General features: G+C 37.9%; 2 protein-coding genes across 7 annotated transcripts in view; one reads left to right on the top strand and one right to left on the bottom strand.

Annotated features, from left to right (window-relative positions):
- Positions 1 to 10408, top strand: part of CC2D2A (coiled-coil and C2 domain containing 2A) — a 129391-nt gene extending 118983 nt beyond the window's left edge. For all 3 annotated transcript variants that reach the window (XM_087864267.1, XM_045771419.2, XM_087864266.1), the window contains 4 exons: positions 5348 to 5470; positions 6956 to 7014; positions 8467 to 8644; positions 10076 to 10408. In XM_087864267.1, coding sequence (XP_087720393.1) covers positions 5348 to 5470; positions 6956 to 7014; positions 8467 to 8644; positions 10076 to 10264 — 549 coding nt within the window. In that variant the 3' untranslated portion in view covers positions 10265 to 10408. The remainder of the gene's footprint in view (positions 1 to 5347; positions 5471 to 6955; positions 7015 to 8466; positions 8645 to 10075) is intronic.
- Positions 10409 to 13498: 3090 nt separating this feature from the next.
- The window catches only part of FBXL5 (F-box and leucine rich repeat protein 5), a 53758-nt gene continuing 42950 nt past the window's right edge, over positions 13499 to 24306 (bottom strand). For all 4 annotated transcript variants that reach the window (XM_045771424.2, XM_045771425.2, XM_045771422.2 and 1 more), the window contains 2 exons: positions 20771 to 20919; positions 13499 to 14299 (listed from right to left, as the gene is read on the bottom strand). In XM_045771424.2, coding sequence (XP_045627380.1) covers positions 14223 to 14299; positions 20771 to 20919 — 226 coding nt within the window. In that variant the 3' untranslated portion in view covers positions 13499 to 14222. The remainder of the gene's footprint in view (positions 14300 to 20770; positions 20920 to 24306) is intronic.

Here is a 24306-nt window from a genome sequence, read left to right as displayed (position 1 = left end):
TGCTCTTGCTCTCAAAAAAAAAAAAAAAAAAAAAAGATATATATATCACTTGTCTACCCTTTAGGGTTACTGCTAAAATTAAGAGAGAATATATGGCACACACCCAACAAAGTACCTGTCTTTCATAGGTGTGCAGCAAATGGCAACTATTATTAATTACGAGTGTGAAGAGCGCTGTGGAGTACCATTCTCATGTTCATTACTCTTTTAATTAAAAGCATTATAATGATCTTGAACAAGCTGCTAAGCTCCTCCTACATTTAAAGAACCATGTTAAGGCCATTTGTAACCAAGCAGAGTCAACAGGCAATGAAAAAGCCCTCAAAGAGCTCTGTCAAAATTATTATTAGTTCTCAAAACAATTACTGTGCAGTTGACTAATTACATAAAGCCCAGGTTTTGTGAGGAAGAAAGACCTCCCCCCGCCATTAACAAGCAGCACGACAGCAGCTCATGATGTTGGGCGTCCTTCATGGCAGCTGTTCCAAACCTGCTCTAAGCTTGACCTCTCTTGGTAGAAGACCTCACCCTCACTTAGTTGGCCTGATACTGTGTGCTCTACAACCACTGCCCTCTGCTCCACCACACCACTTCTCTGGATTGTCAGCCTTTCTCCTCTTGTACTCCTTTGCCAGGAAGGAAGTGTCTCCCTTTTCTACCCATGTTTGTGTTTCCATTTTTACTGCAAGACATGCCTCTACTCATGATTCCAACTTGCCCCTCTTTTTTTTCTCTTTCTCTACCTATCGATATGCTCAAAAGCCCAACAGTCCTAAAATACAGGCATATCTCATTTTGTTATGCTTCATTATATTCACAGATACTGTGCTTTTTACAAATTGAACGTTTGTGGCAATTCTGTGCCAGGCAAATCAGTCGACGCCATTCTCCAACAGCATTTGCTCACTTCATGTCTCTGTATCATGTTTTGGTAATTCTTGCAATATTTCAAACTTTTTCATTATTATTGTATTCGTTATAATGATCTGGTATCAGTGATGATAATTCACTGAAAGCCCAGATGATGGTTAGCATTTTTTAGCAATATTTTTTAAATTAAGGTATGTACACTGTTTCTTTAGGCATAATGCTATTGCGCATTTAACAGGTAACGGTATATTGTAAACATAACTTTTATATGCACTGGGAAGCCAAAATATTCATTTGACTTCCTTTATTGGGATACTCACTTTATTGCAGTGGTCTGGAACCAAACCACAGTATCTCAGAGGTGTGCTTGTATGCTTCTGCCGACCCAGATATACCCTAAACTACCACTGCCCCTCCTTCCTTTGCTTCTAAAATTCTTTAATTACTAATTATATCCCCTGCTTCTATGTTCTTGGTAAACTCAGACTTTAACCCTTTTAATAATCTAGCTCCTCTTCCCTGACATCCTATAGAAATTCAACTCTAAGAAGTACCATTGTCTTGCTAATGGATAAATAAATCCAGTGGTTTACTCTCATCTTCATTCTCTTCTCCTTTTCTATGGCACATGACATGACTAATACCCTCTTCATGGAAACAAAACAAAACTTTCCCCACCTTGGTTTACAGATAAAGAACTGTTTGGTTTTCATTTTCTCTGCAAGAGTTTCTTAGGTTTCTTTCACTGTCTCTTCTTCCCATCCCTTAAGAGTCTATGTTCCCTAAGAGTCTACATTTAGATTTCTTGCAGGACCACACCTATTATTATTTTTTTTAAAGATTTTATTTATTTATTTGACAGAGAGACAGCCAGCGAGAGAGGGAACACAAGCAGGGGGAGTGGGAGAGGAAGAAGCAGGCTCCCAGCAGAAGAGCCCAACATGGGGCTTGATCCCAGAACTCCAGGATCACGCCCTGAGCCGAAGGCAGACGCTTAACGACTGAGCCACCCAGGCGCCCCCACACCTATTATTATTAACTGTAACTCTATCTAGGCTATCCAGACAGAGAAGTTATAATCCTGTCACTAGCCCCAGAATCTTTCTTTACTGAATTTTCAACTGTCTAGGAGACACCCAAGTGCTTTACCAAAATCTCAAACTTGGGAGCACTTGGGTGGCTTAGTCAGTTGTCTTAGTTTCAGCTAAGGTCATGATCTCAGAGTCCTAGGAGAGAGTCCTGCCTTGGCTCCATGCTCAACAGGGAGTCTGCTCAAGGATTCTCTCCCTCCCTCTGCCCCTCCCACTGCTCATGCACAACTTCTCTCTCCCTCCCCCCCCCCCCTCTCTCTCTCTCTCGATATAATAAATAAATACATCCTTTTAAAAAAATCTCAAACCTGGCACATCCGAAACTCAAATCATTTATTTCCCCCTTGCCTCCAAAACCAGCTCCTCTTCCTGGCTTCTGGTTTCTGTGGATGTCAGTTACCCAGATTCAGTCCTCAGAATTGTCCTTGATTTTCTCTCTCCCTTACTTCCTCCTACTTCTATCCTATTAAAAGATACCAAATCATATAGATTCTACCCATTGTGTTTCCTAGGCCATGCCGTTATTGTTTCACCCCACATTACTGGTTAATTATAAATAACCAAATAAACAATCTCTCCAATTCAATCAATCATTTGGTACACTGATGACTAAGTTTCTGAACATTCAGCTTCACCATTCTATGGCTCAAAAAGTATTGGAGGTACCTCACTACATACAGATTTAAGAACAAACATCTCACCTTGGATTTCAAAGTCCTATATAATCTGACCTCAACTTTTTCCAGCACTATTTCCCACCAATTTTCTGCATATTCCCTACCCTAAGGCCAAACTGTAGTGCTTAAAGACCTTGCCTTCTTAAAACAATTTGATTTGAATTCCAAGTTTCAAAGCCTCCCTAACCTCACTGGCTGCCATTTCTCTGTATCCTTTGCTGCTTTTTCATTATTTCTCCAAATCTGAAAAATCAGATCCTCAAAGTTCAATCTCATCAAACATCTTTTCTCTCTATACTTCCTCCCTGGGAACATATATATGCTGTTCATCCCCAAATGTGTCTCTGCAGCTCACCTAGTTCCCGGAACTTCAGACTCAAATATCCAACTACCTACTCACCATCTTCACACAGATGCCAGACCTACATCTCAAACTTAATATGCCCAAACCTGAACTCTCCATTTCCTTTTGCAGTCTTTCTGATCTCAATAAAGGGCAATTCCATCAGTCCAGTTACTTGGGCCAAAATCCTTATAGTCACCTTTGATTCCTTTCTTTCTCCCACATCCCATTCATCAGCAAATACTATTGGTTTCATAGTACATCCAGAATCTGACCATAGCTCACCAATTTCACTGCTACTATTTTGATCCACACTACTGTAGCTCTTGATTATCCGACATAGCCCCCTAACTGGAGACTTCACTATTTGCCCTTACGCCCTTGGGTCTAGTCTCAAAACAGCAGAGAACGTTAGTGTGAAAATGGAAGACAGACTATGTCACCCCTCTGCTTAAAATACTCTTTAGAGTGGCTTCCTAGCTCACTCCAAAATCAAAGTCTAAATCTTTAAAATAAGCCACAAGGCCTTTTATGACCTGACAAGCCACCCCGCCACCCTCCCCATCCCCCACTGAGACATCTCTTACCTGCTCCAAATCGCTCATTCCTCTAAAGCTACCGTCCTCCTCACTGCTCAACACATCTAGCAGGTTTTGCATTTGCTGTTTCCTCTGCACAGATGACCTTTCCCCTTACTGGATATCTTCATAAATTTCTCCCTCACTTCTTGCATTTCCGATCAAATGTCATCTTTCCGGCAAGAATTTCCCTGCCCATCCTGAAATTTCATGCCTTCCCATGCTTTCTCCACAGCCCTTGTGCAGTTAGCTGTTGCCACGGTAAAGATAGTAAAAACCCATCCCCAAACTAAATGGCTTCAAATAGTTATTCTTATGAGTCTCTGGGTCAGCTGGGACAGCTCTGCTGAATTCACGTGTGTTTATTTTGGGACTGGCAGCGACAATGGCAGAAGTACAAAAAGGCAGACAGAAACATACAAAGCCTCTTAAGCTTAGACTCAGAAGTTACACACTAACACTTCTGTCGGCCTACTGACCAAGCATCAAGGAGCAGGGAAATACATTTCCACCCTTCTAGTGGGAGGAACTGCCAAGTAACATGGCAGAGTGTAGATATAGGAAGGGGTGAAGAATTGAGGTCAGTGATAGAACCTACTGCATCATGTAACATCATCCGAAATCCCATATATATACTTATTTGTTCACATTATCTTCTCACTAGCTACTGCATAAGGATAGGAACTTTGATCCGTTCACTACTTTATCCCTCCCGGCTGAAACTGAGCCCAAACGTAGTAGATACTTGGTAACTATGTTGAATGGACAAATTTTCCACTGATGCACACAGTCATTCAATATGCCTACTATGTGCCAGAAGCTATGCTAAACACTGAAGATACAGTGGTGAATAAGGCACATGGCAAATGTCCTCAAGAAAATGCCGTATCTAGGGAGGCGGCAGGTGGATGGACAGGCAATTATTAACAATGACAAACACCAATAACAGTAATAAATTTAACAATTACTGAGTACCTACTATGTACCAGGCATTGTTCTAAGAGGTGAATTAACTAATTTACCTCAACAACCGTGAGGTAGGTATTATTATCCCAGTTTCACAGAGGAGGAAAATGAAGTACAAAGTTGTTAAATAAATCATCCAAGGGATGCTTGGGTGGCTGTCAGTTAACCATCTGCCTTTGGCTCAGGTCATGACCCCAGGGTCCTGGAATCGAGTCTCACACCGGGCTCCTTGCTCAGCAGGGAGCTGCTTCCTCTGCTTGCTGCTCTCCCTGCTTGTACTGACAAATAAATAAAATCTTTTTAAAAAAATCATCTAAGGTCACACCATTAATAAATGTTGGAGCCAGAATTCAAATCCAAGTGGACTGATTCCAGAACCATATGCCACATGCCTCAACAAGACAGGTGCCATTCAGAGATTACAGAGTGCTGTGGGAGGAAAGAGGTAGACACCTAACTCTTTCAGGCAGCTAGGAAGAACCAAGTTAGGAAAAGCCAGACTGAGAAAGGAATAGCCTTGTCTATCTTCTAAAAAGTTTTAATTTTCTTACCAGAACTATCTTATTTCATCAACCTACAATCAGTGGTAAGGTGCACCTCAACTTCAGATATACAAAATATGAAAAAGTGGCCAATGACCATTTTATGATGCCTCTGATTGTAAAATGCATGCTGGTTTAAAAATCAAAATATGCAGAAAAAAAAAATGTGCCCCCTGCATGTCCTCTTGCTGTCTCTCGGCCTCCTCTATACATACATGCATACACACACATGTATATGTATCTGCTGCCATTGATGCTAACGTAGCCTTTTCTTTTTTAGATCTGGTTTAATACTCAACAATACGACTCCCCACTACGGATAAATTTTGATGTCACCAAGCCCAAGCTATGGAAATCTTTCTTTTCAAGAAGTCTTCCATATCCTGGCCTTTCTAGTGTCCAGGTATATAATTCTTTTATTTACAGTGTAGACAAAGGGGTTGCCTGGGTGGCTCAGTCATCTAAGTGTCTGACTCTTAATTTCAGCTCAGGTCATGATCTCTGGGTTATGAGATCAAGCCCCGGGTAGGGCTCCACAATAGGTGTGGAGCCTGCTTAAGATTCTCTCTCCCCCTCTGTCCCTCCCACCCCACCCCCCCTTAAAAAAAATGTAGACAAAGTAGTAAGGAATTTGAAATCATTATACTGCGTAGTCAGATATTTTTTGACCCTTAATTCTACTCCTAGATATTCAGTCAAAAATAATGTTTTTCAAACTTAGTTGAGCCGAACTCACAATAAGAAATTGCCACCATACCATGAAAGTATATGTGAAGTTTTGATATGATGAACCTCAAAAAAGTACCTCAAAATATTTAATTTCTTAAATGCTGGTCTCTGAATTCACTCAATTAATGACTGAATTTCACGACTGCTATTAAAACATGAATCAAACCACAGGGCATGATCCAGTAGGGGCTCATAAAATTAATTTAGAGGGCAGTGGCAAGACTTAAGTAGTAAGCATGAATTTTACTAAAACTTCTGTTTAATTTGTTAGCTATATACATATGTATGTGTATAGTGAGTGTTAATATATATTTTTTACTGTGATCCAGACATTTCCAAAAGAAAGGTTTAAAAAACAGTGCCCTACAGAAATTCTTCCATGTGTACAAGGTGACACAAGATTTTTTATAGAAACATAGTTTATGATAGCCTAAGAACTGGAATTACAGAAGGGACAAATTATGTAGAGTACATAATGGAATATTTTATAGTAGTTACACAAATCAAACAACATTAATAAATCTTAGCACTCTAAAAATGTGGATGTTATTATCTCTAAATACATTAAGGGAGAAAAGGCAAGCTGTGTATTCATGGTATAAAACTATTACATAGACTTGTCAAATCACTACTTTGTACACCCGAAACTAATGTAACATTGTGTCAACTATACTTGAATTAAAAAAAAAAATTATAAAAAGTTTAGAAAACACCCAAACCAAAACAACATATTGTTTGGGGATACATAAATCTGTAATAAAATCATAAATGCATTTTATTAACTTGCCTATCTCCACCAACTGTGATGTGAACACCAGGAGGGCAGGATTTTTATTCATGGATATATTCCCATCACCTATGAAAGTGCCTGGCACACAGTAGATACATGTTGAATCAAAGTGCTGAAACACAAATTCAGGTCATAGCTACTTCTATGATGAGAGAGAAAGGAGACGAAATTAAGAACTACACAGCACTATAATTTATTTGTGATCATGTACTTAAGGTGGGTCATGGGTACATTGGTAACCATGATACCATCCTCTGTATCTGAAGGAATGTCCCAGATTTCATAATTTTTTAAAAGACTTAGGAAAGAATGGATAGCTATTCAAATTAAGTGTTTTCTAGAATTTCTGAACGATTTTCTCTTTTACAGCCAGAAGAACTAATTTACCAGTGCACAGACAAAGCGGCCGCAGCTGAGCTACAAGACAGGTCATATGATACCCATAAATCCACATGCAATCTGTCACCAGGAGTGTAATACCAAAGTAAACAATTCTCAGCCTGGATCAATAATTCGAGCAATTAAACTTTAGTTCATGTCTATAGACAGATACCAGATACAGATGTGATTTCTATATCCCATAGCTCAAAGGGAGGCCTTCGCATCAGCATGGTGCGCAACGAACAGAAGTGACCTCCAGCAACGATAGGTAGTTCTCCCAAAACGTCGCCTCAGATGAGAGCTCAGAATCACATCATGGGTCTTGTTCAGACCTATCATAATCCTCAGCTTAATTAAATATGCCTCTTTTGTCCAATTAGTGGCTTACTGAGCTTCAGCTAGTTTATAAATCTAACACATGGAGAAGGCTGGTAAGAGTCCCTATAATCCTTATAACCCTGTAAAACAAAACTTTACTCTTCTGGTTTTGCAAATGTGGAAACCAAGGTTCAAAGGCGTCGACATACTCGTTAAGTGTCAGAGGGGGCTTCTGAACCCTGTCAAATCTTTCTGATTTCAAAGTCTGTGTGCCCTTTCTACTGTATCAAGCTGTGTAATGAGCAGCATGTCAAATACTCAAGAATAAATGTGACCCTTTCTAAAGTATTATTACTAGAAGACTCCAATTTATTCTCAATTTCAAATTTTAAATAGTCTTACTGGAGATCCCTACCTAGAACAACTAATTCCCCAAAACGTCTTTGTTTCTTCTGATAGTTTCAGGATACTATTAATTAGACCCACATTTTTATTTATCCAGTATTGATGAAATACATGGCAATTCAACCATACTCTTGCTCAGATCATCTTGAAACCCAGAACAAAAATACGTATAATGTGCCAAATGAGGTGATCCTAAGCAGTGGGGAGCTGGCTAGGTCCCCGAAATCTGTGCATTTGGTTAGGGATGCTCAAGAGGCTTTAGAATTGGCAGGGTTTCAACTCAAACCTTAGTTTTCCCTGCCCTTGTCAAATCACTCACCCTACCTCCAATTGTCCCCACATAAGTAAATTGAGACAATATCTCCTTCACAGTCACTGTTAGGATTAAATAAAAATGAATAGAAAGCATCTGGTAAATAGAGGCTCAATAAATGTTAGCTATTTTCCTTTATTTTGTATTTGCAACTTAATTTTTGACATCTTGCCTTGTAGCTAATACGATAGGTATTGGAGCTTTAGGATGTAAAGTTTCGTGATGATGGATATCCTAAGAACAGTCTTAAGGAAATTCAGATAAATAATCCTCATAAACAGAAGTCACACCACAGGGTAAAGAATCAATATGCACCATTAAAAGCCCTACAAATATTTAAGGCTTTCAACGTAAGCTATCCCTAGTGAATGACAACTCCACCTGAATCCCCACTGCATTCAAACTGTATCTTTGTTCACAAAGGTCACACCTGCAAAAAATAGAGCTTCTTTTTTATAAACAGGATTGAAAAAATACTAAAAGAAAAAATCATGGACTGGAGGCCACGCCATCTGACTAGATGGAACAGATACTGTACCTCCGCTCTACGGCATTTCTTGCCTGTGTTAGAAAGAAGTCGAGGAGAAGACGTAGAAGATGACCACAGAGCAGAGCTGCTCAAACAGCTGGGGGACTATCGGGTAAGTACAAATGGCTCTGAGTCTGTGGATTTCATTTCAAATGGGAAATTGCTTGGTAATGGATTTTTAGAGAATCAAAACAACTTTGCTCTCCACAGTACATACATGAAGCAGCATAGAGTAAAAGATGTAATTAAAAGTTCAAATCTCAGTAATCAAGCTATTATTAAACAGTAAAATGCCTCTATAAACTGAAAATGCTGTAAGACTGTGAAATGAAAATACCTTTAATAAAATGCATTTCAAGAGTATTAAATACAATTAAAACACCTGGATAAATCGTATTAGACTCAACTGTGCATAAAGGTGAAACCAACTGCTCTTGATCAGTTTTAAGGATATGATTTTATAACTAATTGCTTTTCAATGCTAAGAAAAATTCTCATTAGATATGTCTTCTCCACTGTCTGTCAGTAGTGCTGTGTGGATAATAAAACCTAGAAAGCAGTCTCAAATTAAGACAGTAAGCCTTGTTGGCTAAACAGCGTGAAGTCAAGTTGGACATTTAATTCTATTCACTAAAATTGGGTTTTCAGGGGCGCCTGGGTGGTTCAGTCGGTTGAGTCTGACTCTTGGTTTCAGCTCAGGTCTTGATCTCAGGGTCCTGGGATCAACCCCCAAGTTGGGCTCCACACTCAGCAGGGAGTCTGTTTGCAGATTCTCTCCCTCTGCCCCTTCCCCACTTGTCTGTCTCTAAAATGAATAAATTTTAAAAAATAAGTAAACTAGGTTTTCAGCTAAGACGTCTTCAAGTAACAAACTTAATTCAAACAGGCTTGAGCAACAAAAAGAATTTATTGTCTTATTTAAGTAAAAGTCAGAGGTGAGTAGCTGTCAGAGCTGTGCCACTCTTCTGTAAGTCTTCCCACTTGCCCTCCTCCATATGATGGCACCGTCCTCAGGCTCACTTTTTTCATGGAACCAAATGGCTGGAACAGCTCCAGGCAGGACTCACATCTGCACATATTGTCCAAAGCAGGAGAGCACATCTGTATGCCATCATTCCTAGCAAGTTTCCTGAGATGCGCTTTGATCACATGCCCATCCCTACAGACCAGTCACTGTGGCCATGGGGACAGAATGCGTTGATTAGGATTAATCCAGAACCCTGGAATTACATGGCTTACTATGCGAACTAGGGATCACCAGGCAGAGGGAAGGGAACAGTAGAGGGCGGCTGGGTGCTAATAGCTGTCTTACACACCAAGTCAATATGCTAGCAGCTGAACAAAAAAGACATTCGGCCCCTCTCCATTTTCTGTATTGCTAATATATAAGCTAAATAGAAAAGCAGAACTAAATAAATGACTTAGAGATGCAGAAGGAAGATAAGAATATTAAGAATTGTGTATGTTTAAACATGGAGGAAAAATACAATGAAATCTTCAAGCTTCACTAATGACTACAAATCTTGGTTGTTTTTCCCTTCAGTTCTCTGGATTTCCCCTTCACATGCCCTATTCTGAACTGAAGCCTTTAATTGAAGCAGTGTATAGCACTGGAGTACATAATATCGATGTTCCTAATGTTGAATTTGCTTTAGCTGTATATATCCACCCATACCCCAAAAATGTTTTGTCTGTCTGGATTTATGTTGCCTCCCTTATTCGCAACAGGTAGTTTTTTCATTGTACACTTTTCGTATCATGTAAAAACTGTAATTAAGGTATGAGAATATTTTTGTGATATTGATCACATCAGAAGAAATTTGTAAATAATGAAATAAAATTATCATTATTTTCAAAGTAAGTGTTATTTAGTAGTCTGCCTTACCTCTTACCACTGACCCCACATTTAATCAAGGCTACCCAGAGTCCCCCCTCACACTAAGAGCTCCCCACCTCTGTGCCTTTGTACTTACCTTCTACTTGGAGCCCTCCTTCTTTGCCTGTCCAGCAGAATACCCATCATACTTTTAAGACCCAGCAAAACAACACAACTTCTCTGGGGGAAGGAACAACTTTGTGATACAAAATTTTTAACACCAAATACCTCATAAGACCTTATCCTATAGAAATACTGAGCAAACATGTACATGTACAGAAATGTGCCCATACAGACACACACACACTCCTATTGAAACAATATAGTACTGGGTCGGGGGGAGTATGTTTAAACATTCACCAAAAGGGAAGTTGTTTAAAAAATTAATACACTGCTATGGACTAAATGTTTGTGTCTCCCAGTAAATTCCTATCTTGAGACTCAAATCCCCTATGTAATGGAATATTTGGAGGTGGGTCCTTTGGGAGGCAATTAGGTTATGAGAGTAGAGGCCCTGTGTTGGGATGAATGCCACTGTAAGAAGAGACAGGAGTGAGTTTGGTTCCTTTCTTAGGCCACGTGTGGATACAATGAGAAGAAATGGCCCGCTGCAAATCAGGAAGAGAGCCCTCACCAGAAACCAGATCTGCCAGCACCTTATCCCTAGACTTCCCAGCGTCCAGATATAGGAAAAATAAATCTTTGCTGTTTAAGCCACCCAGTGTATGGTATTTTGTTACAGCAGCCTAAACAGACTAAGACAAACACGGCTACTATTATACTGAGCCTTTAGAAGGTATTAAATGTATGTGCTGACATGGAAAGATACATACAAAACAGAAATGTACAGAGCAGGATTTCTTAACAGAAGCACTACTGACATTTTGGGCCAAGTAATTTTTTCTTCCTGTGGAGGCTGACCTGTTCATTAGAGGCTGTTGAGCAGCATCCCTGACCTCCAACCACTACAAGTCAGTTGCATCCTTTCCTTCTGCCAAACTGTGACAACCAAAATGTTCCCAGACATTGTCTAAGGTCCTCTAGGGAATAAATTGACTCCAGCTGAGAACTAGTGATATACCTGAAACAGGATCTCACTTAAAAAAATAAAAAATAAATTACGGAAAAACATTCACCTTTTACTTTATTCCCTTTTGTCTTCCTCTATCAGATTATATTACAATTATGTGTCTGCATGCCTCTGATACCTCAACTATGAACTCTTCTTCAAGGAAGAGTTCAAGTACTGACCTAGAATAGTCATTACCAGGCAATACCCTGTCATTATAAGGTATCCAGGGACGAGTTACTTATCCTCTCTGCTACTTATTTTCCCCACATATAGAATCAGAATGATCACATTACTTACTTCCTCTCACTGGTTAAACAAGTCAGTATATGTAAGTATAGGTACTTAGAACACTGCCCAGCGCTGAGCACCTGATGTCTGTCAGGCAGCCCAAAGTAGTTCACATAACTTGTATTTTATTCTAAGAATGAACAGTTCCAAAAATTCATTAAATCAACCACAAAACCCAAGGTAAATTTAAACCAAGTACTTATACTGTTTCATCAAATACTAACTATACCCTGAAGTTAATGTATAAAAATTAAATGTAAATTACATTGTCGATCTCCCCATGCAACTAGAGAGAAAGAGTAGAAAAACTGTGAGTCTCCATAGGACGATCTACTGACACACTGAAGTCAGTGTAGTCCGAGACTGCCGGGTCCTATTTAATGGTCTGCTAATATCAAGCAGCACAGGACAAGCAAAAGGAAGGCACCTCAATCACCTGGTACCTCTGAGGATACCCTGCTCGAGTCAGTTAATTTTAAAGAATAACATTTAAGTCAACTCCTGAAACATCATTGAATCATTATCAAAATTTCTCCCCCAAAAATTACTGTTTTGTGACTACATGGAGGATAAACTTGAGTCCTCACTTGATGACTCAGGGAGAGGAGTACAGATGAGTAACTTTACTTACGATTCATGTAAATACAGATAAGATGAAGTATGGAGTTGGATGGACTCACTCCAGAAGAATTCTTGTACTTTGTTTTCTTGAAATAGTCCCTGATATGAACTTTTCAAATAAACTTTATTCAACACTTAAGGAAATGAAAACAGAGTAACTACAAGAGAATCAACCTTACAAAATAAAACTTCGGACCCTGTAGTGCTCACTAAGCTTAGATTTCCTTTCAAGTTCTCTAAGGGAATCAAGAAATCATTTCTTACTTTGTGCTTATGCCAGACTTTTAAAGAAGGCTTGGTGCCACAGTGCCACAAAAGCCATGACTACTTATACCTAAGAGTTCTAAGTTCAAAGGTAAGATGGTCTGCTCACACAGCTGCCTTATCCTACATGCAAGAAATATTTTGCAAGTGTCAACCGTGACACAATGAGAGAGCCCTGACCAGAGGCAAAACTTCAGAGAGAGCCATTAGAAAGGTGCCCCCACATCAGACTTGGTCTCCCCTGGAGTGTTTAATTCAAATATTAGTGAGACTTAAAAGATGGGTGGATTCTCCCTGTTCATATTCTCATCAAATGATTCTTCCCTCATCTTTCGGCAGCTCTGTCTCAAACGAAGTTTTCTTAGCCTGAACTGAAATCTGCCTACCTTAGTCTGTACCTTTCCTACTCCACCTATCCCTCAATAAAACAAATAAAAGAATACCTGGGACAACAAGTAACAAGACTTCAAGATTAATTCCTCTTCCACAGCCTTGCATGCATTTCCAAAAGTAGATGGCAGGCTGCCGACTCTTCTCTTCAGGACATAAAAATAATATATAGCATTATATAAAACTGATTCAATATGTGCCTTTCTGAATGATAGGTTCCCCACTCCCACTGTCTCTTCACATAGCAATGAAGATAGGCATACACATTCGGATTCTGACTACTGCACAATTAATTTCAAAAAAGGACAATTCAGCTCAACAAAATTAGATATCTGTCTAAAACTACCAGGATCATCATTTCATGGGAGCACAAAAGAAAATATTTAGTTCTATTTATTTTATACTAACATAAACCTGAACTGAGATTTCTAACAGAAATCAAAACACCAAAAAAATTATTTGGTAAAGTCCTCAAAGTAAATTTTATTGATACATTTCTTCAAATGATTGTGGAATTTTTAAAAATCCCTCCCAAATTTGACAATTTAGGGACAGTGGTAGGAACCGAGAGTATTTGAAGAAAGCAAATACAAATACATTGGTACTTTGCTAGCTCACTGAGCTAACACCAAGAAGCCAATTTATTCTATTATCCTAAAGAATCTTATATGTGGGTATGTTTGAATTGGCCCTCTGAGAATTGTTCAAACAAAGGAAACATTATGGAAAAAAGACTGGTTTTCAAAATGTGCAATCTTTGAAAATAAAACTTCAAAAATGTGTATTTGAAAAGATCTGCAAAGCTTGGTACAGTGTTTATATATAAAGAGAACCAATAACCCCATTGGCTTTAAAACTCAAATTAATCTAAAAAATACTTCAAATGGCATGGCATTAGTGACATTCTTTTCAAAGCATTCCATTTAAAAGAAAACTGATAAAACTGCCCTCACCCTTTTGAAAAGATCTAATCCCTTTCTAAAACAAAAGTATGATTTGCAAGAGAAACAACACTGTACAATCGACTGGTAAATTAAGATTTCTGAGGCTGTAAGAAATGGGGCCAAAACAAGTCACACTCAAAAAGGGATGGTTAACACAAGAAATGTGCTATAAGTAAAGTGCATGAAAGGAAGCCTGCTCAGCTAAATGAAGTAGACAAAGGTCAGGAGTCAAGGGTCATTCGCCAGAGCGGCAGCAGGCTCGAAAACCACACTGCAAATTCTGGCATCCGCTGGCGGTATCAGCATGAGGACCTGTATAAAAACAGAAATGTGTGAAAGGAGGAAATTTCTTAGAAATCACATGAAAGTGCTAAGACATTTGACTTTTTTTTTTTTACTAGCAATATGTTTATAACATTTATATTGTAATAATTTATCACAGAAGTAAAACATCCCAGTGAGTGTATAAAATATTAGACACAGCCAACAGCAGCAGCTCTACTTTAACTGGTCCAAAAGCTAAATGAAAGAAGAAGGGAAAGAAATAATTTTTTGGCAACAATCTTAACAAACTAAAAATCTAAGACAAAAAGATAACCCACAGAAGCAAGACTGCCGAGCTAACTTAACAGATTTCTTATACTCAGAACATCCTTCCTAGAAATATACTTAAGACAGAAACAGCCCCCTCCATAGATCAGCTAAAGAATCCAGTATTGAGCAATTACAAAAGCATTACAGTCGAAACTTAAATACCTAACATGTTTTCCGTATTTTTAACAGCTCCAGCCAAAATAAATGGCTAGGGTTAAATGAAATTATCTTCCAGAATCAAGTATATAATGAATGATTAGCTAAATAAACATACCGAAGACATAATAAAAATTATGAATCAGTTACACAAGAAGAATGCAACACTGTGGAATAACACATTTTATCCCCTTCACGTTATGCTGCCCAGACACTACATAAAAGATACATTAGAGAACACAGCTGAGAATTAGGAAATATCAAAGAAACGGTATCATGGCACATAAGCAAACATCAAGTTCTCTGAGTGAATCACAGTTTTCGTAAAGGCAGGCAAGTGTGCAAAAGGATGTTTTCAGTATACCGAAGCCTTTCAGTGTGTCTGCACCATGAACAAACAAAGAGCAGTTAATTCGTTCTCTACTCATCAAACAGAACCAAAATCCTTGCATTTGTCATATGTAAGGATCCTATACAAAAAGTACATGAAATGTCATTTTATAGGCTATGTCAAATGGATTATAACTGAAAAATCATAGTACTCTGGATGGTATCTAGTTTAACTCAGAAACTATTTTAAATAAGCTTCGTTTTGTTTTTCAAAGTAGCAGTCCGCTGCAAAAGGCATCTGTGCTAACACCGACATAAGGAAATGGCTACTTGCAGTGAAACACACAGAACACTGTGCGTATTTCAAATTTCCCAGAATTTTCCCTTGTATTTCTGAAATGGCACACACAAAATACTAAGGGCAGACCTCTTAGGATATACAATCAATGAAGTATAATGTTCCTGTATTTCAATAAAGAAATGATAATATATCTTTAAGTAAGAAAAGACGCTAATGAACTTTACAAGCATATGTGGGACTGCAATAGGTTACGACTTCATTTATTTTCAAAAAATGTTATGTTTAATTTTAAAATAGATGTGATGCCTGGGATATGGGGAGCGGGTATGGGAGTGGGCAATGGAAGAAGATCGGTCACACTTTTATAACTGTCAAAGCAAATAATACATGCGGCTTCATGGTATTATTCCATGTTCATACGTTTAAAATTTTCTGTAACAAAAAGTTTAAAATATTTCAAATACAGAATTGAATTACAAGCCCATTTTTATTTAATCAAAATTAAAATCTGTTCTATTTTTAAAATGAAAAGTTGAATAATGTGTCAAATATTTAAAAAATTCATAAAGTAGTATTTGTTATTAGTGTCCCTTAAAATAAGACTCCAGGTTAGTCATCTTAACCAAAATCAAAGTAAAATGTCCTAGTACATACTGTATTTATTAGAAATGTCCTGAAAGGAACCCTGTAGTCTGAAACTCTTCCACTGTCAACCTTTGACCAGGTTTTCCTTCTGAGCATATTTTCAGCTTTTTCCTTACACACTACTCAACCCTCCACGCCACCTCTTCTTAGCTTGTCTTTCTGCACCCCTAAACGCTGGGTCCTGCTCTGCCTGATGATCACCTAGTGCCTCCCTTCAAGACCCAATCCCTTGCCTTGCTACCACTGCCCTGCCTGACACTCAGTCCCTGGGGTGAAATACTTGAACTGGTGGATTTTACAAAAATCTATTTCTCAGTATGTAATTCTACTCCAAATTTTTAAAAAGGGAGAAATAAGAGGAAAGAGACACAGAGACCTTAGACAATTATCCAACTAAAACTCCCTTAAAATACTTTAAAATTTCTACATTCCTATTTTTTAAAAGGACAGAAATATGGTAAGGAAGAAACTGTACAATGAATTCAATAATGACCTGGGAAAAATCCTAAGTGATGGCTGAAAGCAATGCAAGTGAAATATGCTACTAGTTTTAAGGCAGGAAATATAAGGAAGACTCAAAGGAGCCAATACAACCAAGGAAGCTATTCTAGAGATTCCTATCTTTCCAAATACACACAGCTAGTCCTCATCCTCCCCAAAAGACAGGCTCAGCAACCTCAGGTCTGCCCGGGCCACTCTGGTCACTACTTGATCTCAAAGTCTAAAGGACGGTAATAGGGATAACAGGGGAAGAAAAATGGAGGAATACAATTGTGTGTCCCGTATTAGGTTGCAAGTAAGGCTGCTTATCTGTCAGCACCTCCGTATTAACATCACAAAACAAATTCCTCACTCACAGTGATATAAAATGTGCCCCTCCTTCAAATATGCACTAGAATATCTGAGTTTTAAGTGGAGAGTGAAGAGAGGGAATTAATACATCAGTGTTTTCAAATCAGAAAGCAGGATCTACCTAGAGAAGCCCATAAGGACTTAAACAGTACCTATGATACGATCTCAAAACTACAATCCCATCTTAAGGTCAATTACAGATCAGGTGTCCGATCCTAATAGTCACGGAAGTGAGCTCAACCACTAGGAGATTTTATCTATTAAAGGCCTGGGGAAAAGCAAAAGTGAAGGCAACCACCATTTTTAACTAAGGTTAGTCTCATAATGTAGAAAACAGGAGAGAACAGCAATTTCCAAAGCATGAAAATTACAAGCAATGTTAACAGTGAGACTCTTAGGCATCACAGAAGGACTGTTCAGAAAAGGGAATAAATGGACAAGAGATAAGTGAGCCAGCATTAGACAGAAATACAGCTAAGATATCTCGTATGTTATTTTGCCAAATATCTCCAGCAGACAGCTGTGCTTCCACAGACACTGACAACTCAAAAGGCCATTCCCTTTAAATATTTGACTCATCACCAGCAAATGTCTATCTCAATATTGAACAGAAAATTCAAGTGGTTGTAATATATGAGGGCTGAGGGCTAAATTACATTAAAGAATAATAAAATAGGAAAATAAAACTGGCATAATCATTAAATAAAATTTTTAAATGCATAGTAAAAAAATAAATTTGTATGAAAGCATTTTTTAAATATTAGCTAAAAAGAGCTATAATGTTAACTACAGTTATTTTCCCAAATTTTTATTATTGACTGATTTGTTTTTCCTGGATTTTAAGGATATTATTTATGCTGTATATCTGCACTTACCTTCACTTACCTTTAATTCCTCTTTAACTTAAATTAGAAACATAAGAGAGCAAATCATCTGAGACTGTCACCTCCACAACTATGAGCTAATCTATCTTAATTCATAAATTATACAGACATTGAAATGCACATCAGTACAAAAATTTTATTTGCTATCATTGTTCAAGTGTTCTTCAGAGCTCCAAAACTATGCAATTCCATTTAACACTTCTTAAATGACAGAGTTGTTTTTAAATGTTATGGCAAAGAAGACTTCTTTTATGTTTAAATCTTAACTTTATCAATCTAATCACAAATTTAAATGTCATGAGGAATCGTTCAGAAGAATAAAACCGGCATTTTTAAATCCATGCTTAGTACAGTAGCTTGCTCACAGCCAATATTATGAGTATCTGATACTAACTTATCTTCTCCAAAATCTCTACGAGTACTTAGGAAACAGGTCATTCTGCTTTACTTATCACTCATTATTTAATGAATACTGCTGATTATCAGTATTTACTTCTTTAGTTAGTAATCTAGTAGCTAACTATATTAAGCTTTTTTCTGATAAATACATTTTTAGTTAACTGTTACCCAAATATTTAAAATATAGTTTGTCACCTAAATATGCTCCCTATTATTCTAAGACCATGTATAAAACACATTAACTACTTTCAGAAAAAATAAAAATAAAGAGGGGGTCCCATAAGCAGTCATTAAATATTTATTGTACGAATTGAACTGTAGTAAAAGATATTGGATCAGTCGTGTCATCTTGCAAAACTGGATACAATGCAACTTTATTCTAACACTTTCTAGGTTGTCCATACGTCCTTTTAAGGAAAAAATGCCATCAGAGCATTGCTTTAAGAGCAACTGGCTGGAACTCTGGTACATAAGTTAATATGACAAGTCACCCTATAAACTTTAAAGGATTTCCATTTCCCCAAAATCATGTTTTAAGAAGCTGTAAAAGGAGACTTAATATTGGATTACACAAGTGCTGTCAATTTTCTTGTAAATCTTTCAAAGTCAGATATCTTCATTAAAATTTATTTATTGAAAATTACCACTCATTTATCAAGAAAAAATTACATTCAACAAAAGGAATGTAGTAGCTCCTTTGGAACACTTTAATATTTATATACTCAAAACAAGTTAAGATGAAACGAATTCTAACATCCTAACAAAATGCAAAAGATTTTTGGTATTTAACTTTACCCCATCACCTAAATTATTTCAAGAAGTTGTCAAAATTAAACAAGAAAAGCAAGTAGGTAGATCACAAAAATGAACTGAAGTCCTATCTCCCCCACCCTGTAACATCTATATACTCAAAAACAAATCTAACAAATTCAGTTGTGATATTCCCACAAGCATAACCTATGCTGAATTCAACTAGACAATTCAAGTGCAACATACAAATAAGAAGTTTTTCTTATAAAAATAATTGCTTACTAGTTACTTTTCACAGTATGTCCTATAAGCCTTAGGAAGTACAACACTGCACCTACAATGACGTAACTGTATATTAAAAAAAAAAAAAAAAAAAAACTCCCATCTCAAAATCACCGCATCCACAAAAGCAGCAAATGGTTCATGGAAGCAATCAAACTTTGTTTTTGTACACTTAGCAGGTTGCAACTAAAATGACACTCATTTTCACCATTCCTGGATTATACACTGAAGGCAAGAGAGAGCAAAGAAATGCTCCTACTTAGGTGTTGCAACTTCAAGAACAAGGGAGGTCATCTGATGCCAGAAATAGAAGAGCTGCATCCTCTGTCTCTTTATATGTATTTAAGAAAAACCTATCTCCCAGAAATAGCAAGTTGCTAACTTCTCTGCCTACAGGTATGTCATTAAAGAGACCATTCCTCCAGTCTTCCTGGTTCCTTTCAATTGTTCTCCCTGAGACAAACAGGTGATCTTCTTGTTATCTTAAGATGACTCAGGCTTTCAAAGAAAACAGTATATGATGTAAAAAGACAAGTGCATAGTAGAATCTGAACCATGTAAATGTTTTTCCAGTATAAATACAAGGCACTAATTTGTTTACTAGTAACTGAGAAGCTTTTTATGCTAATAGAAACTTCAGTCTCTACCAGTGACTATCAAAAACCCAAAAGGACACTGAATGTACCTTGAAAAAACAAATGCAACAAGACCACTGCAGGGTAGGGATAGGTTTAAGAAACAAAACAATCAATAAATACTCATCCAATGATTGTTATAAGTAGGTTTAGGAATCAATCTCCAAACTATTACAGGAATTTTAGTCATGTCTAAAGCATCTCAGCCTCTTCCCCAATACCACACACCCCCCTACCTCAATCGTCCATGAGACTGATTTGAACCCAGACTCAGGATCCCCAAGAAGTTCACATTACCAAAGTCCTCCCTTCTCAACTATTGCATCTTTATAAGTTGTGTTACAAGAAAACGGGAGTCATCATCCCTAAGAAATTGGTATATCTAGAGCATCAATGCCTCTAAATTGTTAATGAATGCTATATCACTCTGGAAGAATTTCCCAAAATTTTGTAAGAATTTTAGTATTTCTAGGGTTGACTGTGTGGCTCAGTTGGTTAAGCATCTGCTTTTGGCTCAGGTCACATTCTCAGGGTCCTAGGATCAAGCCCTGCATTGGGCTCCCTGCTCAGCAGGGGGTCTGCTTCTCACCCCCACCTCTGCCCCTCCCCACTGCTCCTTCTCTCTCTCTCTCTCTCAAAGAAAGAAAGAAAAAGAATTTTTGTATTTCTACAACTTGCCATTTTAGAATTTGTTAAACTATTACATATCTCAAAAATCTGGCAGAACATACATTTGAAATACCTATCTGAAAGAAAAACTTACCTTTATAGAAGCTAATTAATGAAAACATACATGATTTTTAAATTTTATCAAATGTAAAGAATTATCTCTGAAAGTAAAAAAGTTTGGTAATTAGAAATGTAGAAATTAAACAGAAACCCTAAGAATCATGAGAACTGTCAAAAAAATTTAATTCCATTCCTTCAAAATTATCTCATTATTAAAAGGCATTACCGTTAATGTTGTCACAGTAGTAAAAGTATTCATCGTTTAGAGAAGGACATGCTGAAACCAAATCCTGCAGGCCTGCACCAGTTACAGTAAGACAACCAGAGAGATTAAGGTGCTCCAAATAAGGCAGCCCTCCTCCCAGAGTCAAAACCCTGTAAGAGAAGCAATCCAACAATTAGAATATATTAATCTATGAAAATTTACATATTTCTATGACCTACTGGACCACTATTAACAACTCTTTCAATCTGGTAACGAGGAAATTCAAGAATTTCTATAAAACATGATAACTAACCTCATCGTTAGGCAGCAATACCTTTAACTGAGAAAAACTTACATTTTTTCCTAAGGACATTCAATAAACAAGTCTATGAAATTTCTCTTTATAAGAACATTACAGCAACTCAAATCCTAGAAGAAGTACTGAATGTTGGAACTGTAATCTTCATTCTCCCACAAGCTGTCTAAGTGAAAATTATCAAGAAAATTACTGACAAGTTTTGGCAGTTCCTCAGAGTTAGAGTTAGCATATGACCCAACACTTCCTTTCCTAGATGTACACCCAAGAGAACTGAAAACATATGTTCACGTGATAACTTGCAAACAAATATTCATAGCAGCATCATTCATAATGGCCAAAAGGTGGAAACAACGCAAATTTCAATTCATTAAAATGAATGGATAAGTAAACATTATATAGCCATAAAGTACTGATACATGCCACTACATGGATGAACTTTGAAAACATGCTAAGTGAAAAAAGCCAGACACAAAGGCCACATATTGTATGATTCTATTTATATGAAATATCCAAAATAGGCAGAACAGGCACAGAGACAGAAAGCAGACTGGTAGTTGCCAGGGGCTGGGGGCAAAGAGGAGTGAGGAAGAACTGCTATAGAGTAGAGGGTTTCCTTATGGTCTGATGAAAATGTTTCTGAATCAGTGGTGATGCCTGCCAACCTTGTAAATCTGCTGAAACCACTGATTTGTATACTTCAAAAGGATGAGCTTAATGGTAAGTGAATTATTATGTCAGTAAAAATGGAAACCTAATGGCATATCCTAGAAGAATAAAAACAATATAAATACATAAAATGAGAAGTTAGCTAAAATGACAATGGCAGAGCTGTAAAGTATCAAGAACAAAACTGAGAACATCAATTTTCTGTACAGTATGTAAAGCAATATTAAACAGCAAAACTGTGAAAACTGGAACAGTCTATCTTAAAAGGGATGTCAAGAGAGAACAGTACAGTAAGTTTAGTTAAAAAATTAACATGATTATGCAGGGACATGAAGTAAAAGTATAATAACTATTAATTGAGATTTAAAAAAACCATGGAAATATTTATATATTCTGTGAAGGACTGCTGACTAGCAAAGACTAGGAGCGGACATTTTAAAGTTTTGTAACTGCACGTTTAAAAGAAGAAATTGATCTGTTAAAAACAACTTATCAGAGCATGTGGGTAGCTCAGCTGGTTGAGCATCTGACTCTTGATTTTGGCTCAGGTCATCTCAGGGTCTGGGATCATACCCCACAGTGGGCTCTGTGCTCAGCAGGGGGGTCTACTTGGGATTCTCTCTCCCTCTCCCTGTGCCCCTCCCCCTGCTCTTCCTCACTCTCTCTCCTCTCTCTCAAATAAGTAATTCTCAAAAAAATAAAAACAATTTATCAAAACCCCAAGCCCCAAGGGAGATTTAAATGCATACTTGCCCTTACATTTTGACTGACAAAAATTTAAACTGATTTTTGTTTAATCATAAATTTCCTTGATCCATCCCTTCAGATTTCAAATTAACAACAGTGGCAGTTTAGGACCTCGTGGCTTGACTGGGCCAGAGCAGTTAGAGACAGTAGTTTTTAAGGGAACACAGTTCAAGGTTTAAAGTTAATTCTTTTTTTTTTTCCCTATAAAGCTGAACAGCTCACAGTAAGAAATAAAACAGCTTTTAAAAAGTGGTCTGGGGCACCTGGGTGGCTCAGTCATCGGTTAAGCCTCCGACTCTTGATCTCAGCTCACGTCTTTATCTCAGGGCCCTGAGTTCAAGACCCATGTTGGGTTCCACCCTGGACATGGAGTCTACTTAAAAAAAAAAAAAAGTGGTCTCAGGGCACCTGAGTGGCTCAGTCGGTTAAGTGGACTCTTGATTTCAGCTCAGGTCATAATCTCAGGATCTCACGAGAAATCAAGCCTGGCACCCCGCTCCATGCTCGATGTGGTGTCTGCTTAAGATTCTCTTCTATTTCCCTCACCCTGCTCCTCTCCCCACTCATGTGCACACTCTCTCTTACTCTAAATAAGTAAAATCTTTTTTTTTTTTTTTTTTAGATTTATCTATTCACTTTGAGACAGAGTGTATGTGTGAACTGGGTCAGGGAGACACAAAGGGAGAGAAAATCTCAAGCAGACTCCCAGCTGAGTGCAGAGTCTGACCTCATGACCCTGAGATCATGACCTGAGGCAAAATCCAAACTGGGACCCCTCAACCGACTGAGCTACCCAGGAGCCCCTAAATAAATAAAATCTTAAAAGAAAAAGAAAAAAAAAAGTGGATCTGGGGGGGAAAAAGTGGTCTGAAGAACTCGGAAGCTAATTTCAATGCAGAGACTGCTCCATTTCCTAAAATTTAAGAATTTTCAGGGGCGCCTGGGTGGCTCAGTTGTAAGTGTCTGCCTTCAGCTCAGGTCATGATCCCAGAGTCCTAGGATCAGGCTCCCCGTTGGGCTCCCTCCTCAGTGGGGAGCCTGCTTCTCCCTCTCTAGCTCCCACGTGCTTGTGTTCCCTCTCTCGCTGTCTCTGTCAAATAAATAAATAAAATCTTTAAAAAAAAAAAAGAAAAAAGACTTTTCAGCACACTGAGGACAGACTGCATGGAATACAGAACTTCTTTTCATAGTGTACCTGAAGAAACCACTTTGCAGTCACTGCATTTACTGAGCTTAATGGGAAATCAAACAAGTCAAAAATAAACATGCAATTTATAATACCATACGATGGTCTCCTGGGAACATACAGAAGGGCACTGATGGGGGGAGGAGGGAAGTCCAAAAAGGTTTCCTTTTTTATAAAAAGGGACTTTTTTTTTTCTTAAGATTTCTTATTTATTTGACAGAGAGAGAGAAAGCATACAAGCAGCGGGAGCAGCAGGCACAGGGAGAGGGAGAAGCAGGCTCCCCACCGAGCAGGGAGCCTGACGCGGAGTTCCATCCCAGGACCCTGGGATCACGACCTGAGCTAAAGGCAGACACTTAACCGACTGAGCCACCCAGGCACCCCAAGCAGGGACATTTAAACTGTGACAGAAATGAAAAGAACTTAGCCAATAAAGGTACGTTACAGACTGAGCAAATACAAATTCTAAAGATGAGAAATATGGTGCCTTGAAGGAAGAGAAAAGAGATGCGTATGGCTAGAGAAAGGATGGCTGTGTGTGTGACATTTACCTGTTCGTTGTCTTTTTTAGGCAGGGGTGAGGATGTGACCAAGTAAAAATTTAGAGATTTAAGAAGATAACAAGATATAAACTACAGA

The sequence above is a fragment of the Ursus americanus genome, chromosome 8 (genome assembly GCF_024610735.1).
Source record: "Ursus americanus isolate L20-20 chromosome 8, mUrsAme1.1.p, whole genome shotgun sequence".
NCBI lineage: Eukaryota > Metazoa > Chordata > Mammalia > Carnivora > Ursidae > Ursus > Ursus americanus.
This window is presented reverse-complemented; position numbering and strand designations above follow the sequence as displayed.